The 21,265-nt window shown below is 39.1% G+C and overlaps 1 protein-coding gene across 3 annotated transcripts in view; it reads left to right on the forward strand.

Annotated features, from left to right (window-relative positions):
- Positions 1–21,265, forward strand: part of dph6 (diphthamine biosynthesis 6) — a 332,005-nt gene that overhangs the window by 156,548 nt on the left and 154,192 nt on the right. For all 3 annotated transcript variants that reach the window (XR_015757950.1, XR_006312826.2, XM_043698016.2), the window contains exons 10-12: positions 1,744–1,866; positions 3,865–3,994; positions 9,019–9,193. Coding sequence is in view for 1 of the 3 variants with exons in the window: in XM_043698016.2 (XP_043553951.2) it covers positions 1,744–1,866; positions 3,865–3,994; positions 9,019–9,193 (428 nt within the window). In the remaining 2 variants the exon portion in view is untranslated. The remainder of the gene's footprint in view (positions 1–1,743; positions 1,867–3,864; positions 3,995–9,018; positions 9,194–21,265) is intronic.

Raw genomic sequence — 21,265 nt, forward strand, 5'->3', positions numbered from 1 at the left:
AATAGCTTTGCCAGTAGAAATTGGAAGCTGTCATTATACAATAGATTCCACTTGCTTAAAAAAAGGTTTTTCAGGTGGCGCTGTATGACGTGGCTCCGAGCTCGATCCATAAGTTGGCATTTAATTCCTGATGGATCACAATTTAGCTGGTTTCACAATGAAAGCAATGGGTGTTTAAGCCCTAAGTGTGCAATGAGGGGAAAAATCAGCTAGAATTCTTGCAAGCAAGTCTTGCTGCAAAGTAAGCACGTGCAGGAATTGGGCAGGGGCAGGATGAGGGCTCAGCTGTGATTGACCCCAGAGCTCAAAGGAGCCTGCTAGTAGTCAATGTTGAGTTCTCACTTGATGCACAACTGGAGGGGTTCCGGTGCCCATGGTTTGATGCAGTTTAAATCTTCTAAGAAAGGACCTGTCAATGAGGTTTTATTTAAACAAAGTATAGAAAGCATGAAGTTTCACATTTCGTAAAGAGTTATTTCCCCATTTTTAAGAAAATGATTATTAGAAGTGTTTAATTTTTTACAACATGTATATTGTAGCAACATTTTTGTTGGTTTTGTTGCTAAGATTGCATGCTAATTCTTGAACTTGTTTGAAGTGTTCAGTTGCATTGCATATTGTACACAGGTTAGATTACATTGCATTTTATTTCAATACTTTCATGACATGTGAGTGTCATTGGCACGGCCAACATCATTGCCTGCCCCTATTGCCTTCAAGAATGTGGTGGTGAGGCACGTTCTTAAGCCACTCAAATCCATGGGTTGCACTGTTAGAAAGGGAATTCCAGGAGTTTTATCTCACACTTCTGAAGGAATGGCAATATATTTCAAAGTTGATGTATGGCTTGGAGATTAACTTGCAGGTGAGTGGTTCCCATGTATCCACTGCCCTCACTCTTCAAAATGGTAAATGCTGCCATTGTGTATCAGTGGTGGAGAGTAAATTTTGGAGTTGGTGGATGAGATGTAATCACGCAGACTGATTTGTCCTAATAGCATTAAGCTTCATGAGTGTTGTAATGGCTAATTTCATCAAGGTATCTGAAGAGTAATCCCTCATACTTGTGCCTTGTCAATGGTGGACAAGCTGTGGGGAATCCAGAGGTAAGTTGCATGTAGCAGAATTCCCAGTCTGACTCTTGTAAACTATTCAGATGGCTGGTCAAGTTCAGTTTCTCGTCAGGGTGATTTAGTGATGATATACTGTCAAATATGAAAGGACGATTGTTATGTTCTCTCTTGTTGGAGATGGTCATTGCCTGACACTTGTGTGGATAACCATTACTTACTAAATGGTAAGGCATGAAACATGGCCAATAAGGCAGATGCATTTTGTTGACCATTATTGGTACCAGTGCTCAAGATGCTTATATACTGTACTACTTATTTTAGACTGTTTTACATAAATAGGTTAGCACCTTCAAGTCCTAAAGCTCCCTTAAAATAAGAACTTAGTTATAATAGAACTGTTTCACAATGCAGTTTTAGTAAATTAATTGCACAGCTCCAAAAACCATCTTTGTAGAGTAGTCATCATTTGTTTCCAGTCATTGCATGTTGTCAGTTAGTATGTGTGTAACACTGAGCATGTACATAGACTTTGAAATTGCTGCTTCAGGTTTTTCAATTCTGAGATGGGGTCTTAGTTTGAAATGATTTCCAATGTTGAATGACAGAAGAATTCACCATTCTGCATATATTTGCTCGATACTCTATGAATTTGTCATTTATTTTCTTTCAGACATGTTGAATCATTGGTCTGGGAGCACAAAAAATGGGTACCAGTGGATTAGCGCAACACATTTTCCCATGGAAGGGAAAAACATTAATGATGCAACAAAGCAGACATTCTCCCTACTTCAAGGTATTTCCTTTATCCTTTCTCCTTTCTCATTTCAGTGTTGTGCTTCCACTCAGTCTCAGATGTTAAAATAATTTGTTATTTCAGCAAAATAAACCCTAAACAACTTTCCACCTACATGAGGCATTGTTCTGTAAAATATCACTGTCCTCATCATCACAACAATACGTTGGTGCCATTGACTAAGATACAAATTTGACCCTTTGTTTGTGAAACATGGTCTATGCAGCCTATTTTTCTTGATGTAGTAGTGTGTGTGACAATGATAGATATTTGGAAAACTTCAGCCAAAGCATAATACAATATATCCAAATTGAATTTCTCTCTGTTGTTGTAAATTGAACGATCAATGTTATCCTAATCACATTTTGGGATTTAGAGTAAAAATTGTTAACTTGTAGAGTCATAACAGGACGAAAGGAAACAATTCACTTTTCATGGTTCTCTGTAAAGCAATCCAGTCCCTCCCATTCCCTTACTGTATCACCGTAACCTTAGGAAGGATCTGAGAGTTCAGAGGAGGCTTCCAGTGATAGAAAGTCATAGAAAGTCATAGCTACATTATTAGGTTGATGAAGCTGGGATTGTTTTCCTTGATGCAAAGGAGATTGAGGGAAGATTTGGTAAAGGTATCTCAGATTAGAAGAATATGTACCCATTCGTTACTGGTACAAGATTAGCAGACAGAAATTTTAAGTTTTGGGCAAGGATGCAGACAGGATTTGAGAAAGAGCTTTGTTTACAGATTCAGTGGGAAATTGGAGGAAATATATTTGGAATGGATCAAGTGAATGGGACTGACTGTTTTTTTCCGAGAAGAGCTGGCGTAGAGTCCATGGACCTTGTGACCTTCTTTTGTACTGCAAGTAACTATTGGTCTATAACATCACGATCTGTTTTATGCTTTTGTGAGCATTATTACCCAACTGTTTTTGTGCAGACATTTGATCTACTTGGTTCACTACATTCCCCGACACCAGATTCAACAAAGCCTCCCTTCTAGTTGAACCAAGAGCAAATTGGTAAAGCAAGTTTCTTGGACACAGTTCACAATTTTTCCCCTCCTTACCCTTAACTCTAACATTATCCCCATCGACACTGAGTTGCGAAGTCATTCAGTAGTACCACTCTGTATTCGTGCAAAGCGCAGTGATTTTCCTGCAGATTATCTCTCTCTTTCCCTTTCCTTCTCTCTCATTGCCTCCTCCTCCTCTTCTCCTCCCCACTAACTCACAACCTCAGAATTGCTAAAACGTAGAATGAGGTCACTTGATCCATCTCCTCTGATCCTCTGAGAATTTTGGCTCAGTACCTTTCTCCAGCTTTTTTGCATAATGTTACACATGGCTTCTGTTTAAATAATCATCTTCTGTCCTCTTGAATGCCTCAGTTGAACCTGTCTCCTCCACATTTCCGCGCAGTGCATTCCAGACTCTAACTGCTCGCTGTGTGAAAGAAAATGTCCTCATCTCTCCCTCATTCTGTCTCTCAAACAGATCCATGAATATAAAGCACCAGTAAGTCACCATTTGAAACCACATTTCATTATTGTCACTCTATCATATTCTCACACGTCTATTTCAACTTGTAGCTTGACAAATTATTCATCACACTTCGGGCATTTATTTACATGCATTCTAAACATATCTTTGTACTCCTTGAAGTCCTTCTTACTCCAAAAAAAACTGACAAAGTAAAACTAGCATGCTATGGTGGCACAGAATGCTTATCAAGAATTACTAAACTGACATTTACAGTATGATGGTTTATATGAAATAAAGATGAATATTGTCATAAATATGTTCCACATTTGCGGCAGATTTCTTCAATGGCAGTGTTCACTTATCTAAATAAATGTTTAACATCAATGTAGAATTGAGTAGCACTCTTTCTAAATCAGAATAGAAAGAGAAAATAAATTTAATGATAAGAGTTCCTTCAGAATATATTATTATAAAACTTTGACTATTTTGGTTGAAAGCTGATTGCCTTGCGTTCTAGCGGAGTTGGCAACGAAAGAGTACGAGTTATCAGACATCATTCTGCTTCATCTGTATGTGAAGAACATGAGAGATTTTGGAATCATAAACTCAATCTATGAGTCCTACTTCAATCTAAATCCACCTGCAAGGTAATATATTCATTAAATGTTATAAGCCCTTTTGACTGCTTTGTTTTACTGTTTCGTACACATGACCATTCTTAGCTTACAGAAATATTTAGCAAGGTGAGAGAAGGAAAAATATGTACTGGGTTACTGGGTGAATTCCACAAATTAGACAACAGAATATTAAATTATATGTAGTAGTTTTCAAGAGCTATTCAAAAGATCAAAGTTCACTGAACTACTGTCACAAGAGAAGAACAAGGATTGTCAGAGTGCCAATAGTAATTCTTGATCCTGTCCTACCGAAAGAGGAGTACAATATTTCACTTAATGGGCTTTATCAAACAAAGTGTACTATATTCTGCCCTTATTACTGCCATGATCTGACAGGAGAAATCTGCCAACATTTCCATTGTTTATTTTACAATTTTTAAGTGATCTGATCATGCTTATTAAATAATTTCATCTGCTTAATCACTCTTCAAAGCAAATAGAGCCATGTTCATCTTTGGAGGTATTTGATAAGGTTCTGGTGGATATGCAGGAGTGATTGCTGCAGATAAGACCATTTATTAGTATCCATCTGAACTTGTATTCATTGTCATTTCAAACATTTTGGAATCCATATGTGTCTAGAAAGTCTGTTCTGGAAAGAAGATACTTTTTTTTTCAGGAAATCTAGTTTTCTCCCTAACATTGAATCAGAGGGGATTAATAATAACGGAGCTGTGCATTGAATTTTAATTTAATGAAAATTTGTCAGTGCATCACTTCTTTTTTTAATAGCCTTTCACAGCATATGGCTATCACTTGTTAGCCTCGTATTTATGGTCCACTGCAAAGTATTCTTGGGAAGGTTGCAGTGAACCACCACCTTCAACCGCTGACATCCATGTAGCATAGTGGTATTCAGTCTTGTTAAGGAGAGAGTCCCAAGATTTTGACCCAGTAACAGTGAAAGAACACTGGTAAAATCCAAGTAGGAATGCTTTAATGCTGTTAATGAGAACTTGCAGATGGTAGCGCTCCCATACACAAGGTAACATCCCAAAGAGCTTAAGGATGATGTTAAATGGTTACCAAGTTAAGAGAACAGGGCTAACCCACCTAGCCGACATGTCCCTGGACAGTACAGGGATTAGCATGGCCAATCCACTTAACCTGCACATCTTTTGACTGTGGGAGGAAACTGGAACACCCGTAGAAACCCACGTAGACTTTAGGGGAGGGGGAGTATGCAAATTCCACACAGTCATCCGAGGCTGCAATCAAACCTGGATTCTTTGCTCTGTGAGGCAGTGGTGCTAACCACTCTGCTGCCCTGTACACAGTGACAGCAAATCTGTACAACATACACAAAGCATTCAGAAACTTGTTCTGTTATAATCCTAAAAGATCATACAACACCAGAGCTTGCATGCCTTCATCAATTTAGCCCTGATCTCTCCCAGTTATATTTCCTGTGTTTGAATTTACTTTCCTGGTCACACCACCTACTGATAAGCTGACAAAGAAAGAGGCTTCAATATTTTCACAAAATAGTTGATATTTGAATGTGCATTGTTTCCTCCTTACTATAAGACCATAAGAAATAGAAACATGAATTGCTCATTCGGCCTCTTGAGCCTGCTTCACCATTCAGTAGGATCATTTGATCCAACATTCCTCATATTCATTTTCCTAAACTTTACCCAAAACTCTTGATTCCCTTACCGATCAATAATCTATCTATATTAGCTTTAAACACAGACAAGGATTCTGCCCCAACAGCTCGCTGAGGCAAGGGGTTCCAAAAACTGTCATACCCTGAGAAAAGAAATTTGTCCTCATCTCCATCTAATCTTTGTTCATAAAACAATCCTTCCATAACAGGGATCATCCTAGTGAACATCTCTGAACTGCTGCGATCGAAATGATATTTTTCCTTAAATAAGGGGACCAAAACTGCTCACAATACTCCAGATGTAGTCTCACCAGCACTCTGTACAGTTGCAGTATGTCTTCCTTATTCTGATACACCAGCCCCCTTGAAATAAGGGCCAACATTCCATTAGCCTTCCTGCTTACCTGCTGCATCTGTGTGCTGGCTTTCTGTGTTTCATACACAAGTATACCCAAGTCCCATAATTTTGCAGTTTCTGCAATTTTTCTCAATTTAAATACTATTCTGTTCTTTTTTCCCACGTCGTACTTCATTTGCCAATTTTTAAAGAGAGGTATTAAATGAGTGGGCACAGAGTTGGCAAATGATGTATAATGTGAGTAAATATGGAAGGGAAAATTTTGAAAGAGAGAGAAAAAGAATGATGGCCCTTGTTTCAAGGTGTTTGGAATGTCAGAGTAGGGAAGTCTTATTACAGTCATACAAGGTACTGGTGAGACTACATCTGTAGTATGGTGAGTAGTTTTAGTTCCATTATTTAAAGGGAGTTCAGAAATCCCTAGAAGATCCCTGGCATGGCCGGATTGTCTTATGAGCAAAGGTTAAACAGTTTGGGCCTCTATTCATTGGAATTCAGAAGGAAGAGATGTGATCTCATTGAAACATATAGGATTCTTAAGGGGCTTGATAGGTATTTGCTGAGAGGATGTTTCCCCCTCCTGGCAGAGTCTCGGGCCAGAGGGCATAGTCTCGGAATAAAGGGGTGCCAATGTATGACTGAGGAATTTCTTGTCTGAGAGGGATGTGAGTCTTTGCAACTCCATGCCTCAGAGAGCTGTGGGGTCAGAATCCTTGTCTATATTTAAGGCTGAGATAGATTCTTGATCAGTAGAGGAATCAAGGATTACAGACGTGCAGGAAAGTGGAAGTGAGAAGTGTCAAATGGTCCATGATCCAATTGGATACCTGAACAGCCTACTCCTGTCGCTATTTCTTAAGGTTTTATGAGAAGATTGTGGTGATTTGTCAGTAAGTGTGGTCTAAATTTGTGATCACGATGCAATCCATGACTTCAGAGTGCAGAATGTGGTTTGTGATCAAGTAGCGAGCTTTGATCCTTGATCAGAATGTCAGCATAGATTTGTGGCGAGATGAGGATTGCAAATGTAAGCACTGCTTTAAGATATGACAATGAGATTTGATTTGTGATGTGGGTTTGTACTCTGATTTATGTTTGCCCTCTAGTCACTGATTTTACTAAGGGTGTTATGCCAGATTTGGTTAGAAACTGGGCTGTGATATGTAATGTGAAGATTGTCTTTGTTTTGCAATCCTAATATCGACCATGGTTTGTGATGAGAGTTTGTCTGATTTCTGACCAGAATTTGGTTCTGATTTGCAACTGAAATTTGAAAGCTTTTAAAGGAAACAGGTGGAGTAGATATGAAGAAACTGTTTCCACTAGCTGGGAAGTCTTGAAGGGGGCATAGTCAGAAAATTGGAGCCAATGTTTCTGAAGTGAAATTAGAAAATATTTCTTCATTCAAAAGGTGGTTGGAATTTGGAACCCTCATCCACAGGTGGCGATTGATTTTAGATCTGTTGTTCATTTTTGAATAAAGTTTGATAGCTTTTTCTTATCCAAGTTTATGGGGGCAAAGGTTGGTTGTATGAGGTATATCACAGATCAACCACGATCTCACTTAATGACTGAACAGGCTTGAGGAGCTATATACCTCCAGTTCCAGTTTTACTAAATTAATTTATGACGTTGAAACCTGCATTACAAAAGCCAAATACTACAGTTGCTGGAAAGGTGAAATAAAAACAAAAAATAGGAACAGTAATCAACCCGAAATTTTAACACACTGTCTTTGCCGATGCTGCTTGATATGTTGAGTATTTCCAACACTTTCTGTTTTTATTCTCTGACAGTGTATGGGTTAAGAAAAAAAAGGGGCTAGGAGTGGCCTTTAAAAGGTAGCATTTTGTCGAAAAAATGGGGATTTCTTTTGACCTCTGCTAGAGAAACCGCTTAATCGAGTGTTTGTATCTTTGCCTAGCTGTATAATTTGATCTAAACATCTCAACAGAGCTGATTGATTTAACCCTACCTTCTGCAGAGTACAGTAATAAATACGTACATTTGTCTTCTGGTTATATCCATAAACCACCTCAAGGCATTACTGAATTGTCCTTTCCTCCTTTTATGATCAAGAATTTAGTTTGAGGTACAAAATAATTTTGACTTGAATATTTTTTAGAATTCTACTGCAAATTAATCTGTTTGATCTCAATCCAAGCCAGCTACTTCTGAGGTGCTTTACTGCAATTGAACCCCTGCCAGTGTATGTGAGCTACAATGTAAATTGAGGTGCTAACCTGTTTCTTTCTCTTTTTAACTATCACTTCCTTTAACGTTAACATCCAATCACTCTTTCTCCCATAATATTATTTATTTTTAGTTTTACAGCATTTTTATAACTTTGAAAATGATCAGTTTTACAGTTCACATGTTAAGGTTATTTTTTCGTACTTGGGAAACCTTGCATTTCAATCCTTTGCTTAATTTCATATTGTTAATACTGTAATAAAATTTTTATTTAGCTATCGTAGGTTATCTTTATTCAGAAACTTCAGATACCTCTTTTGTATAACCACAGTGTAGTGTTGCTTTTCCTGGGCTGACCAGCACACACTTTCAGCAATTGAAAGAGTAGTCCCTATTTGTCTCTAAATAGAAAAGATTAAAATTTTTCTTTGAAATGAATGAGTATTTTGATTGTATTTGTTCATTTATTCAAACAGCACAAAAGCAAAATGAGTTTGCTTAGCGCATTTGACATATAATCTCAAAAGGCTTGACTGACGCATAAGGTGAGAGATAAAAATACTGAAAAATTATTTTTAACAACATATATTCATTCTCAAATGTAAAGAGAAACATGCTCATTGATGATCTACAAATAATGTCCATTTTTAGGTAAAAATTAATTCTCAGTCTTTGTTTAAATTAGCACAGGTTAAAATTATGATGGCTCTTAATAAGGAGAGGAGGGAAATTAATAGTGAGGCATCTCAGAGAAATGTCTCTGACCAAGTGCAAGTGTCAAATGTTGAAAAGGAAAGCAAGTTATTTGTAATTGTTCCCCTTGTGTTTTTCTAGGGTTTGTGTGGAAGCCTCGTTACCTGATGGAGTGCCACTTCAAATTGATTGCCTCATGCACAAAAATAGGTTAACCTTGCAGGGTACTATCGAACAGCAAAAGGAGACCATGCATGTTCAGAGCATTTCACACTGGGCCCCTGCTAACATAGGACCTTACAGCCAGTCAGTCAAGGTAAGCAATGAAGGTGGTTAAGGACTTATTAGGTAAGCAAGAAATATTCTTTCTGTCTAAATTACACAAGGTAAAATCTACATAATTTTAAAATCTGAATAAATGCCTTCTTTCCAGAGTGTATACATTCAGTTGTGATAACAAACTGAATGCATAAGAAAGCAATATATTTTATCAACAGAACTTCTCAACTCCGGTAGCTAATTATCATAGTGGCCTGCAGCTAATGATGTTCCTGTAGGGAGGTGAGAACTACTGCTGGCTATGTTAGAAACCGCAAGAGAAAATCATATGTTGTTGTATTTGTATGTATTATGCTGAGTACAAGACTGATGCATTGATGCAAAATAACCATTTTGGTCACAGCATGTTAATAATGTTTAAGTGATTTGAGTCATTAAAATTGATTCAAAACATCATACTTCTAATTTGTAAAATTATATGCTGCAGCAGTAATGGAGGTATTTATCGGCAGAACTCGTAACTGCCACCTCTGGTACTGTAATCTGCTGCAGGCACTTGTAGGTACTTGGAGGCAAGAACCTTTTAGCTCTGTTAATAAAGCCCATCCAGGTGACAGGATCACCAGTGGGTTGATGCATTTTGCTTTAAAGAATGCTGCTGCTTTTGCTTGTCCTCCAAGGCTGTTGTGCCTTGAATCACAGTATAATGACTAAAAAGCACTTTTATTAAAAAAAACTAAGGAGGAGTACTTGATTTTTTATAAGTAGCAATTGTTGCTAAATGTGGGAGCAGTTCTGCAATGTGGAGTCATTTCCTTTATAAACTGGAATGAGACCAAGAAAGCCCAATTAGGGAGATACTCAAGCCCAGCCCACTTAGAGAGGATTCAGACCCAGAAGCTGAAGGTGAAAGAATTTATATTGTACATCATTCAGTTTTGGAGAAGTGAAACTGTCTCTGTATTTTACAGTGAAAATGATAGAATAATGATTTTCATACTTTAGTAATCTCTGGAGAACATTTTGCCTAAAGCCTTGGTCATAATTATTCTAGGAGATTATAATTCATAGCTCATTAACTTTTGCTTTTGAGCATTTTAGCCAAATGTTTTTTCTTTAATATTTGCTCCCCTTTGTCAATAAAATTGATGAGATAAATTGCAAACTCTTATTGACACTAAAGCTGATGATTGTTAAGAATCATTCTGGATACAGTAAAATTCTGACAAAGTCAGAAAAACGATCAGTTTAATTTGCCAGTAGAAATGTCTTTCTCAGTTATCAGTAGAAGATAATTAACCGAGGATCAGCAGAACAGAGTATAAGGAGGGTTATAAGGTTTTGTGCTGAAATACTGTACTGTGTGTACAGATCAATTAGGATGCTTAACTTCATTTATAGTACGACAAAATTAATCCCATAAAAATGAGTGATCTCAGAGGAGTCAGTTGTCAGCTTCTGGCAGGATCACTTTGCCATAATCTATTAAAAAGCAGCTTTTATCAAGGCTTGCCTTTGTCATATTTTATGGATTTTTTTCATAAACACAGCCTATACTTCATAAATGTCTCAATTTTCTAGTCTATTAACATTACTTCAAAAGTAATTGATAAAAAGACAGTGCATGCATGAAATAATACACCAATAATTTGAGGTGCTAGAGGCAATAACAGTGTTTAACATCTTCACATGGCTTGTGAAGTAAAACTGCACAAGAATGTAACCCATTGCCTAGTGACTAAAACGATTAATCAAATTAATAGGAAATTGTTAGGATATCTATTCCCTGTGAACTATAAAATATTTTGTTTAGTATTACTGAAATGAGTCTATAAAAATAGTTTTTAAAAAGATCTGACCAGCAGTGGAAACCCATTCACATCTCTTAAATTATCAGCTTTTTGAAAATAATTCTTGATGTGAACATTTTACCGTACTTTAATGCAGATGCCAATGTAAAATAGAATGCAAGTATTTGTGGATGTGCTGAATCCTTTCTTGAAAAATCAAGAACTTATGTTGATTAAGATTTCAAGAAGTGAACAAACCACAATCTTCTAGTTTGTTTTGAACTAGTTATTCCATTTAAAGGGTTACATTACCACGTTCAATGTTGCAATAACAATCAAATGTAAAACAGAAATTTGTGTGAAATTGTTGACAGCCTATGTAAGATGTTTGAGGACCTTATCAACTGTGAGGCTATCGACATTTTCTACTTCGCTTATGAGATGTTGCAATGTAGTTTTGTAACATGTCAAATCAGTGTCTGACCAATGTAACCCTGATGTGATTGTTCAGTTTTCCAAAGATTTTGACTTTGTGTCATGTCCATCAAGTGATGTAGATGTGTGACAGATAGATAATGAAGAATAAAGATGCACATGTTTTAGCCGGTAATGATTTGAAATGAATGTAAATCATGACCAGCCTGAAGTATGATAGATGTTGGATCAAAATGTTGGTAACTTCCTTTTAAAAGCTGAACTGTTGCTTTGATTTTCATTGGAGGTATTTCGGGAGAATGCTATCAGGTGTAAGGTGACAGCTGGATGAGTAATAAGACATTAGAAGTCATTATTTAATGTCTGCAATTTGTTGGCTTGTCAAACCACAGACATTGTAATGCGAGATGAGCCATATATCCATATTGATGTTTACACATCATGGGAGCAAATAATTATTTTTACTTTCTCTGTTATAAATCCCATCACCCACGTTTCCTTGGTCCATCTAAAAATGTAATCTTTTATGTTAACATCTTTTCTGCTTCAACCAGTGATACTTGGAGTGAATTCCATTGCCTCAAAAGTCTTCTTTCTGGTCTAAGTGTTTAATATTATTTCAACTGCCCTCATTCTGCAACCTCCAACTTTTAAAAATAACATATTTCTATCTATCCTGTCTAATCATTTCATAATTATAAACACCTCAATCATAATCTTAATAGATATCATGAAAAAATAAGTGTTGTAGAGCTGCAAATCTTAAAAAAATACTTTATTGAGCCGTGAGAACTAAAATTTATATATAAGTGCTGGTTCCTTGATGCAGACGAGAAACAAGAATATACTGTTCCAATTTCATTCATTTCTCAAATAGCTTACGATTTCCTGATTTAAGTAAAATATGTTTTCAGGTTTATGCAACACCAGTAAGTTTACATTTATAACATGTTTCTAGTTGTTCTGAAGAAATTTGGTGGTTCGGGGGGACTGGTTTGTGCACCACAGGGCGACTTGTGGTGATGATTCTATTTCGAATAGTTCTTGCAACCAAGTGGCTGGCTGGACGACTTCAGGTGGTATCATTCATCAACTGTATAAGGTGGCCCTCAAAATACAAGTGCAGCAATATTGTAGTCAGATTGCCAGAGGTTAAGACTGACAAAGGACAACATTAGTATTTGCTGTCATGAGGGAAGTTAAGTCTATAATTTTCAAAATTCACCTGTTGTTGACCTCTTTAATTGCACTCAGGATCTCTCCTTTTCACTAAACATTAAAATTGGAGCAGTCTGAAGCAGGAAAGTGTTGATTTGAAGCTGGTGTTCCATTTACCTGCGTAAAATACATAATTTCTTCTTGGATGATACCAAGTGGATCATGTTTAATCCTGTATTGTACTCAAATAGCAAAATCTTGGCTTTGTGCTACAGTTTTGTATTAATAAAAGTGATGCTGCAGTTTTAGCTCTGAACAGAATTGTTTTAGTGGATGGAAAAGATCAAACGACCAAAAGGACAAGCAGCTTTTTCCTCTCTATACTGAATGGTAATATGAATAGACTACCATCAGATTGCTAGAGGACAGATATCGGCGACATGTTGCATAATTCTCAGATATCTAGTTCCCCCCACTGTCCTTGTTCTTCTAAAGGATGGTGTCACATGATATATGCCAGAAGATTTAACGGAATCCTTGAGCTAAAACAAAAATCAATTAAAAAGCAAGGTCAGATACATAACATTTCCATCTAAGAGTTAAAAAATGAACAAAGGGTTTGATCTTAATTCCCCATGGGCAAATACCAGATTTGGGAGGCTGAAGGAGACAGTTAAGGTAGAACTATGTTTTCCTGCATAATCTGTCTGATTGCATGTGCAAGGGGCATGGTCACAATCTGGGTGTAGGTGGGGATATGCTAGAGCGGGGACCCTCATACAATTTGCAAAATTGTGCCCGATGTCAAAGTGACCCAATCCATTGCATTAACCTGAGGTCAGCGCAAGGGAGCTATAGTGACTTTCTCAATGTGATTAGCTCACTAGGGTTAGGTGCCAGGGTCGATGGAAGCGTTCTCTGCTCAGTTGTCGAGAACAACGAGGGACAGGTGTGTCCTTTGAGTCCCGGCAAGAAAACTTTGTATCTCTCTCCTGCGTCCCAGTTCACCCTTCCTTTACATTACAGTGTGGAAACAGGCCCTTCGGCCCAACAAGTCCACACCGACCCGCCGAAGCGCAACCCACCCATACCCCTACATTTACCCCTTACCTAACACTACGGGCAATTTAGCATGGGCAATTCACCTGACCTGCACATCTTTGGACTGTGGGAGGAAACCAGAGCACCCGGAGGAAACCCACGCAGACACGGGGAGAACGTGCAAACTCCACACAGTCAGTCGCCTGAGGCGGGAATTGAACCCGGGTCTCTGGCGCTGTGAGGCAACAGTGCTAACCACTGTGCCACCGTGCCGCCCTAAGCACCTCTTGTCCCAAGCACCTCTCTTGTGGATTATCAGTGATGGCCTCCTGCCACCCATTTTCATGATTATCCTACTTCCGCAGGTAATTGGCAAGGAGCACATTATTGAGGCCCAGTCTATTGAAATTGTCTCAGAGTTCCTAGCTAGAGCTCATGGACAATCCAGCTGCTTCCTGTATGTTTCTGCCCAGGAATTAAAATCAAACTTATTATGTAAAATCAAGATGAGAAGGCAGAAAATGAAGATTCTCTTACAAAAACATAGTCCTAAAGAACAAACACATTGTATGGTATAGTGGCTGAAATTGTTAAAATTCTAAACAAAGAATTGGCAGCTCCTCTGGCTTATCTATGTCAGTTGTATTCTCCTATCCAAAGAAAAAACATTGAATGTTCTGCCCATAAACAAAATGATGGACCCGAGTAATTGCAAACCATTATCCTTGCTGTCAACATCATTGAACATTATGAACACCAAAGTGTTTAGAATGTTCTTAACATTAACCTGCTGTATAACACTAATTTAAAAAAAAATCATTTGTGATGCTTAGGTGTTGCTGGCTGGCCTGCATTGATAGCCCATCTCTATTTGCCCTTGAGAACATGGTGGTGAGCTGCCTTCTTGAATTATTGCAGTCCACTTGCTGTGAGTTGACCCACAATGCTGATAGAGAAGGAATAGCAGTATATTTCCAAGTCAGAGTAGTGAGTGGCTTGGAAGGGAACTTGCCAGTGGTGGTGTTCCCAAGTACCTTCTGACCTTATGACAAAGGGAAGGTCATTGATGAAGCAGCTGAAGATTGTTGGGCCTAGGACACCGCCCTGAGGGACTCCTGCAGAGATGTTCTGGAGCTGAGGTGACTGACCCTCCACAACCACAACCACAACCATCTTCCTTTGTGCCAGGTATGACTCTAACCAGTGGAGTTTGACCCCCTGATACCCATTGATTCCAGTTTTGCCAGGGCTGTTGATACCATACTTGATCAAATGTGGTCTTGATGTCAGGAGCTGTCACTCTCACCTCACCTCTGGAATTCAGCTGTTTTGTCCATGTTTGAACCAAGGTTGTAATGAGATCAGGAGCTGAGTGACCCTGGCAAAACCCAAACTGGGCATCACTGAGAAGGTTGTGGCTGAGCAGGTGCTGCTTGATAGCATTGTTGATGACCCTATACATCACTTTACTGACGATGGAGAGTAGAATGATTGGGCAGTAATTGGCTGGGTTGGATTTGGCCAGCTTGTTTGTGTACAGGACATACCTGGGCAATTTTCCACATTGTCAGGTAGATCCCAGTGTTGTAACTGTACTGGAAGAGCTTGGCTATGGGAGCCGCAAGTTCTGGAGCAGACATCTTCAGTACTATTGCCGGAATGTTTTCGGGGCCCATTGTCTTTGCAGTATCCAGTGCCTCGAGTTGTTTCTTGATATCATGTGGAGTGAATCGAATTGGCTGGAGACTAGTATCAGTGATGCTGGGGACCACTGGAGAGCCAGATGGATCATCCACTCAGCACTAAGCTTGTTGTGAATGCATCAGCCTTACCTTTTGCACTGATGTGCTCCTCCATCATTGAGGATGGGGATTTTTGTGGAGCCGCCTCCTCCAATGAGTTGTTTAATTGTCCACCACCATTCACGAACTGCATGTGGAAGCACTGCAGAGCTTAGATCTGATCGGTTGGTTGTGGGATCGCTTAGCTCTGTCTGTTACTTGCTGTTTATGCTGTTTGGCATGCAAGTAGTCCTGTTTGGTAGCTTCACTAGGTTGACACCTCATTTTTAGGTATGCCTACTGCTACTCCTGGCATGCCCTCCTGCACTTTCCATTGAACCAGGATTGATCCCCTGGCTTGATGGTATTGGTTGAGTAGGGAATATGCCAGGCCATGAGGTTGCAGATTGTGCTGGAATACAGTTCTGCTGTCGATGGCCCACAGCACTTCATGGATGCCCAGTCTTGTGCTGCTAGATCGGTTCGAAGTCTGTCCCATTTTGCACGGTGATAGTGCCACACAACACAATGGAGGTTATTCTCAATATGAAGGTAGGACTTGATCTCCAAAAGGATAGTGCGGTGGTCACTTTTAACTATACTGTCATGGACAGATGCTTCTGCAGCTGGCAGATTAGTAGTGCTGAGGTCATGTTTTTTTCCTCTTGGTTGCTTTACCACCTGCCGCAGACCCAGTCTAGAAGTTATATCCTTTAGGACCTGACCAGCTCGATCAGTAATGCTGCTGCTGAGCGACTCTTGGTGGTGGACATTGAAATCCCCGACCCAGAGTACATTTTGCCACTCTCAGTACTTCCTCCAAGTGTGGTTCAACATGAAGGAGTACAGATTCAACAGCTGAAGGAAGACAGTACGTGGTAACCAGTTAGAGGTTTCCTTGCCCATGTTTAACCTGAAGCCATGAGACTTCATAGGGTCCGGAATTTATGTCAAAAACTCCCAGGGCAACTCCATCTGGACTATATACCACTGTGCCACCACCTCTGCTGGGTGTGTCATGCTGGTGTAGGACAGGACATATCCAGGGATGGTAATGGTGGTGCCTGGGGTATTATCTGCAAGCTATGATTCTGTAAGAATTACTATGTCAGGCTGTTGCTTGACAGTTCTCCCAGTTTCAGCAGTAGCCCTCAGATGTTCATAAGGAGGACTTTGCATGGTCGATAGGGCTGTTTGTGTTTTGCCATTGTATTTTCAGGTTCCAAGGTCATGGCAGGTGATCCGTCCGGTTTCATTTCTTTCTTGTGACTTTCGAGCAACTGATACAACTGAGTGGCTTGCTAGGCCATTTCAGAAGGCTGTTGAGAGTCACCCACATTGCTGTGGCTCTGAAGTCACACGCAGGCCAGACCAGGTAAGGATAGCAGATTTTCTTCCCTAAAGGACATGAGTGAACCAGATGGGTTTTTTGACAATTGACGATTTCAGCTCTTAATTCCACATTTTTTTAATTGAATTCAAATGCCACCATCTGCCATGGCGGGATTCAAACCCAGGTCCCCAGAACATTTTTATGGGTTTCTGGATTAATACTCGAGCGATAATACCACTGGACCATCACCTCCCCTTGAGGAAATTTAGTTTCAGACTGAAATGACTTTTGATCTCTTAATATGATGGTGCAGCAATTGAAGACCAATCGTCCAACTCAATCAGAGAAATACCTCTCCACATTTCTAGAGCTTCCATTAGATCATAATATTCCTGCTTCATTTCGAAGCTGGCCTCATGTCCTTTATCTCCTAAGTTACTGATCTGTGCTTTTAACTTCGTGGGAGAGCACAAACACGGCACCATGTTAAAGAGGTGAATGTTAGTCAGAAGATGTTTACAGAGACTATACTTAGCCCCACTCTGTGCTTGCCAGTACGGTGCTGGATGGATTGAAAAAAATATCTCCAGTGATAATTCAGCACCCCTCCCCCACCCCACTTAAAGAATGCTTAAATCTCTTTGTAGAATCTCTGTGGAATGTGAGTCTTGGATACTGGATGGATAAAAGATGTATTGCCTTTATTGCTGAACTGACAAGACCATGCATCTTTTTAGAGAAGGGTTTACTCTATTATTCAGACTTCTGTACATACACATATGAATACGCAGGTTCTAAATCAATCAATTACAATCATTCAGCATCTTCACTGAGTAATAACATGTTATCTGTAGAGGTAAAACCACTGGCAAAGACTGCTGGAAAAGAAGAATGTGAATACTTTGAAGGCTGAACTAGTAGCCCCATTGTCTGTACAATTGCATATGCCCAGAGATGAAATCATGTGCACCTGTTTGGAAGATAACAAAGAGAATTCATTTGTTTTTCCTGGACTCACTCCAATCCAAAGCCACGGACTTCACTGAGCCTGAAGGAGAACAGTCTGCAGAGACCGGAGTAGGATTAATATTTCTAATCGATCACCTTTCATCTGAATGGGCCTTAACCTAAACCGCTAAAATTATTTTTTTCTTTCCAATTGCTGCCTAGTTGCTGAGCGTTCCAGCAGTTTTTAATTTTTTGATTTCCAGCGTTGACAGTATTTTGTTTTTGTTTGAAGCAGTGTAACAGATAACAGCATAAGAGTTCACAAACCCTTAAGAGAAAGTGGCATGTTCAGCTCAGCAATGTAAAACACAGCATATTCACCTCTTAGTATGCATCCATCCAGACGTCTGCACAGAGTCCCAAGTGACAAGGGCAGGATTTAACGGGGCTGTCGGAAACAGGTTGGGACGTGCAAAGAGCTGGAGAAGGAATGAAGGCAGGAGGAAAGACAAGCTGAAGGGGGCTGATTGAGTGACAATTGATTTCTTAATAACTTGGAAACTTCTCAGTGGCAGGGGAGATGGAGGACAGTATTCCTCCCGAATTAATCTAAATAAGGGCCACATAAGGGTGTCTTCCCACTGCTGCAGGCATTCTGCCAGCAAAATCTGTGAATGCTGGGTGAGGTGGAGTTGTGATGAGGTGCTCCCTAATCAGATATACCGTGGCCCAAAGAAGACTGTAACCTTTTGCAGGAACTGTGACTGTGGAAAGCACTGCTCGCCCATGCCATGCCTGGACTGACTGGCATGGGGAGCTCTGACCCTCTCCACTTTGATCCCAAGGCAGTGTCCATAGTGTAGCCCCAGTTGTGGCCACAGTTACTGTTGGTGCTGCTGGGATTGAAATGCTGTCAAGGGTGAAATATGTCCCACAAAGGGACAGGAATACCAATACCAGGCTGTTAATTGCCTGATTATGAGAGAAATCAGTCAGTAGGACTCCTGGAAGCAGCTGAGGGAGGTTGTTGCTAACATTGCCTTGACAAAATTCAGCCCAATGTTTCTTGTTTGCAGCATTATACAAAGAACAGTACAGCACAAGAAAAGACCCTTCAGCCCACCAAGACTGTGCCAACACATTAAGCCTTTCTCAACTAAAAACGTTTTGCATCTATGTGGTCCATATTCCTCTATTCCCTGCCTATTCATTTATCTGTCAAGGTACCTCTTAAATGTTGTTATTGTATCCATTTCCATCACTTCTTCTGGCATTGCATTCCAGGCACATACCACCGTCTGCGTAACAAACAACGTGCCTCCATTAATCTTAGCCCACTTTTACCTAAGACCCGTCATAATTGACATTTCTACCTTAGCAAAAATTATGTCTCAATAACAGTGCCTAGAACTTTGTCCTTTGCTTAGATACAGAATTAACAATCATTTATTTATCAGAGTTTCTGGAGAATCCATTAGATTGTAGGAGGTTTGTGATCTAGTTATTGAAATCTTGGCATACCAAGTCTTTTTGAGCTCCCAATAATTGCCATTAATCTCAAGAGGTAGTGGCCCTTGAGTACAGTCAACTCTAGCTCCACCATGGTGTGTCACTTAAATTAGTAAAATCAAAATGTAACATTCACGCAGATGCTGTGAATAAGGGAGCTCAGCATGCAGTTCTGTCTATTAGTTAATCTTGACTTTTATCAAAAAAAAACAAGGATTTCCATTTTAAGTTTGAACATTGCTTAGTTTTGCTTTTAACAAAAAAGGCGCTCGTCATCAATAACATACCCTATTAAAATGTAAATGTTTACCAATTTTATTTTGCTATCATAAAGCAATCACAACAGAAAGTATCCTCATGAGGCATTCACAAGGCTAAACTTATGAAACATTAATGTGCAGAATTTAAGTTTCTTTTTTTTAAGTTTATCTATTGTGCTGGTACATTGTATTCATGTTCATGTATCCACATGACAACTGCATTTCACTGATGAATGTGATATGAATTAGTGAAATAGGGAGCAGCTCCCATTTAGAAGTGGATTTAGATATGTTATGCATTTTCTACATATCAAAGTGAGGATGACAGAAAATTATTGAAGTCATTGTTTGATTTTTTTTATATATTATGTACAGATATACTGATCAATTGTATGATTTGAACAATGGTCCTTTATTCTAATGTATCTTATAACCACAAAATACTCTCTGACCCTTAAAGAAAATCATATCTTTGCATGAGAGAATTCTCTGCTTTGGCTGAAAGTAAAGGTGCACGCACCACATGTAAATCTGGTGCTATAGAAGCAGGGCATTGACAGCAGACCTTGAGATATATTTACTATGCAGCAGAATTCTTGTTAATATCATGGATATAATTTTGTCCTTTTTGGCATATATGCAATTTTTCGTGCCTAATTTTAAAAATGAGGAGATATAAACCATGGATATATGTTCGCCCATATCCTTCAAAACAGATGTTTCAGCTTCATTATTAAGAATTTTGCATGACATTCAAAATCAACCAGAAATATAGAATCATGAAATTGGAGATTAAAATATTGTGGAGCGTATCTTTAAGTTTTTGTGTGTGGAAGAAAGAAAGATGAACTGGGTGTGTTAAGGACACAGTTGGTTGGACAAGGAAGAGTGTGGCAAACTGGTAATTATTAGCTGGGGTAACCTTATCTGCAGCTGAAGTGAGATGGACTAGCAGTGGCAGCAGTCATTTTGCTGAATCAAAGTCCATGTTAGTTGCATTATACACTGCCACACTGTGTTGTTAAGACTGGTATTAGCATGTACTGCTGAGGACATCGGAAGGACTCGATCTGTCACACTAAATCGCCTTCTCGCCCTCAAATGCTGAGGTCTGTGACTCTGCTGACATGTTCCTTCATTAATGGTCCAGCCTTGACAACTGATCCTAATTGCCTCTGAACAGCACTTCATGTATTATTGGTTTCTGCCTGCCCTGGTTCATGTCAACAAGCCACAGCAAGTGTAGGGTGTGCCTAGTGTCTTTTTCTGCGATGATACTAAAATAGTCACTTACTTCTTAAGGTGCTGAACTTGCGAGAAACAAAGTAAGAAACTCAAGATCCCTTCATCCCACAGCAATAAATATTGAATGTGCATCTGTATAATGTTGTAAAAGTGGGCCTGCATAAAGGCTATAAAACATGAATAGAGGGAACATTATGAACAGTGTTTTAAAGTGCATAGTTATGAATATCTTTCATGAGCTTTATTCCTTTGAGGATGGAATGTTTTTTTTACTTTCTGAGGGATATATTTTTCATTCTGTGATGTTCTTTTTTTAAAAATTGTATTCTGGAGAAACCTAATAACTAATATTAAATTCTGCAAAATACAGGAACTAACAATAACCTGAATTTTCCACTGGGCATTTAATAGTACTGGCCAATTTTAAGATGGGCATACTTGGCCTCCACTGGGTAAAATATTTTCCACTGTTTGCAAAAAGTCATGATACCTTAATGTGCGCAATGGAGAATATGATAATCAAGAGTGTTTGGGGAGATACTGCTGACTGTTCAAAATGTCTGCTAAAATCATTTGATAGAAGGAAATTACTATTAGAAATTATTGCTC

The sequence above is a fragment of the Chiloscyllium plagiosum genome, unplaced genomic scaffold (genome assembly GCF_037043375.1).
Source record: "Chiloscyllium plagiosum isolate Xiang-an unplaced genomic scaffold, Cpla_swu_hap1 HiC_scaffold_8, whole genome shotgun sequence".
Lineage (NCBI taxonomy): Eukaryota > Metazoa > Chordata > Chondrichthyes > Orectolobiformes > Hemiscylliidae > Chiloscyllium > Chiloscyllium plagiosum.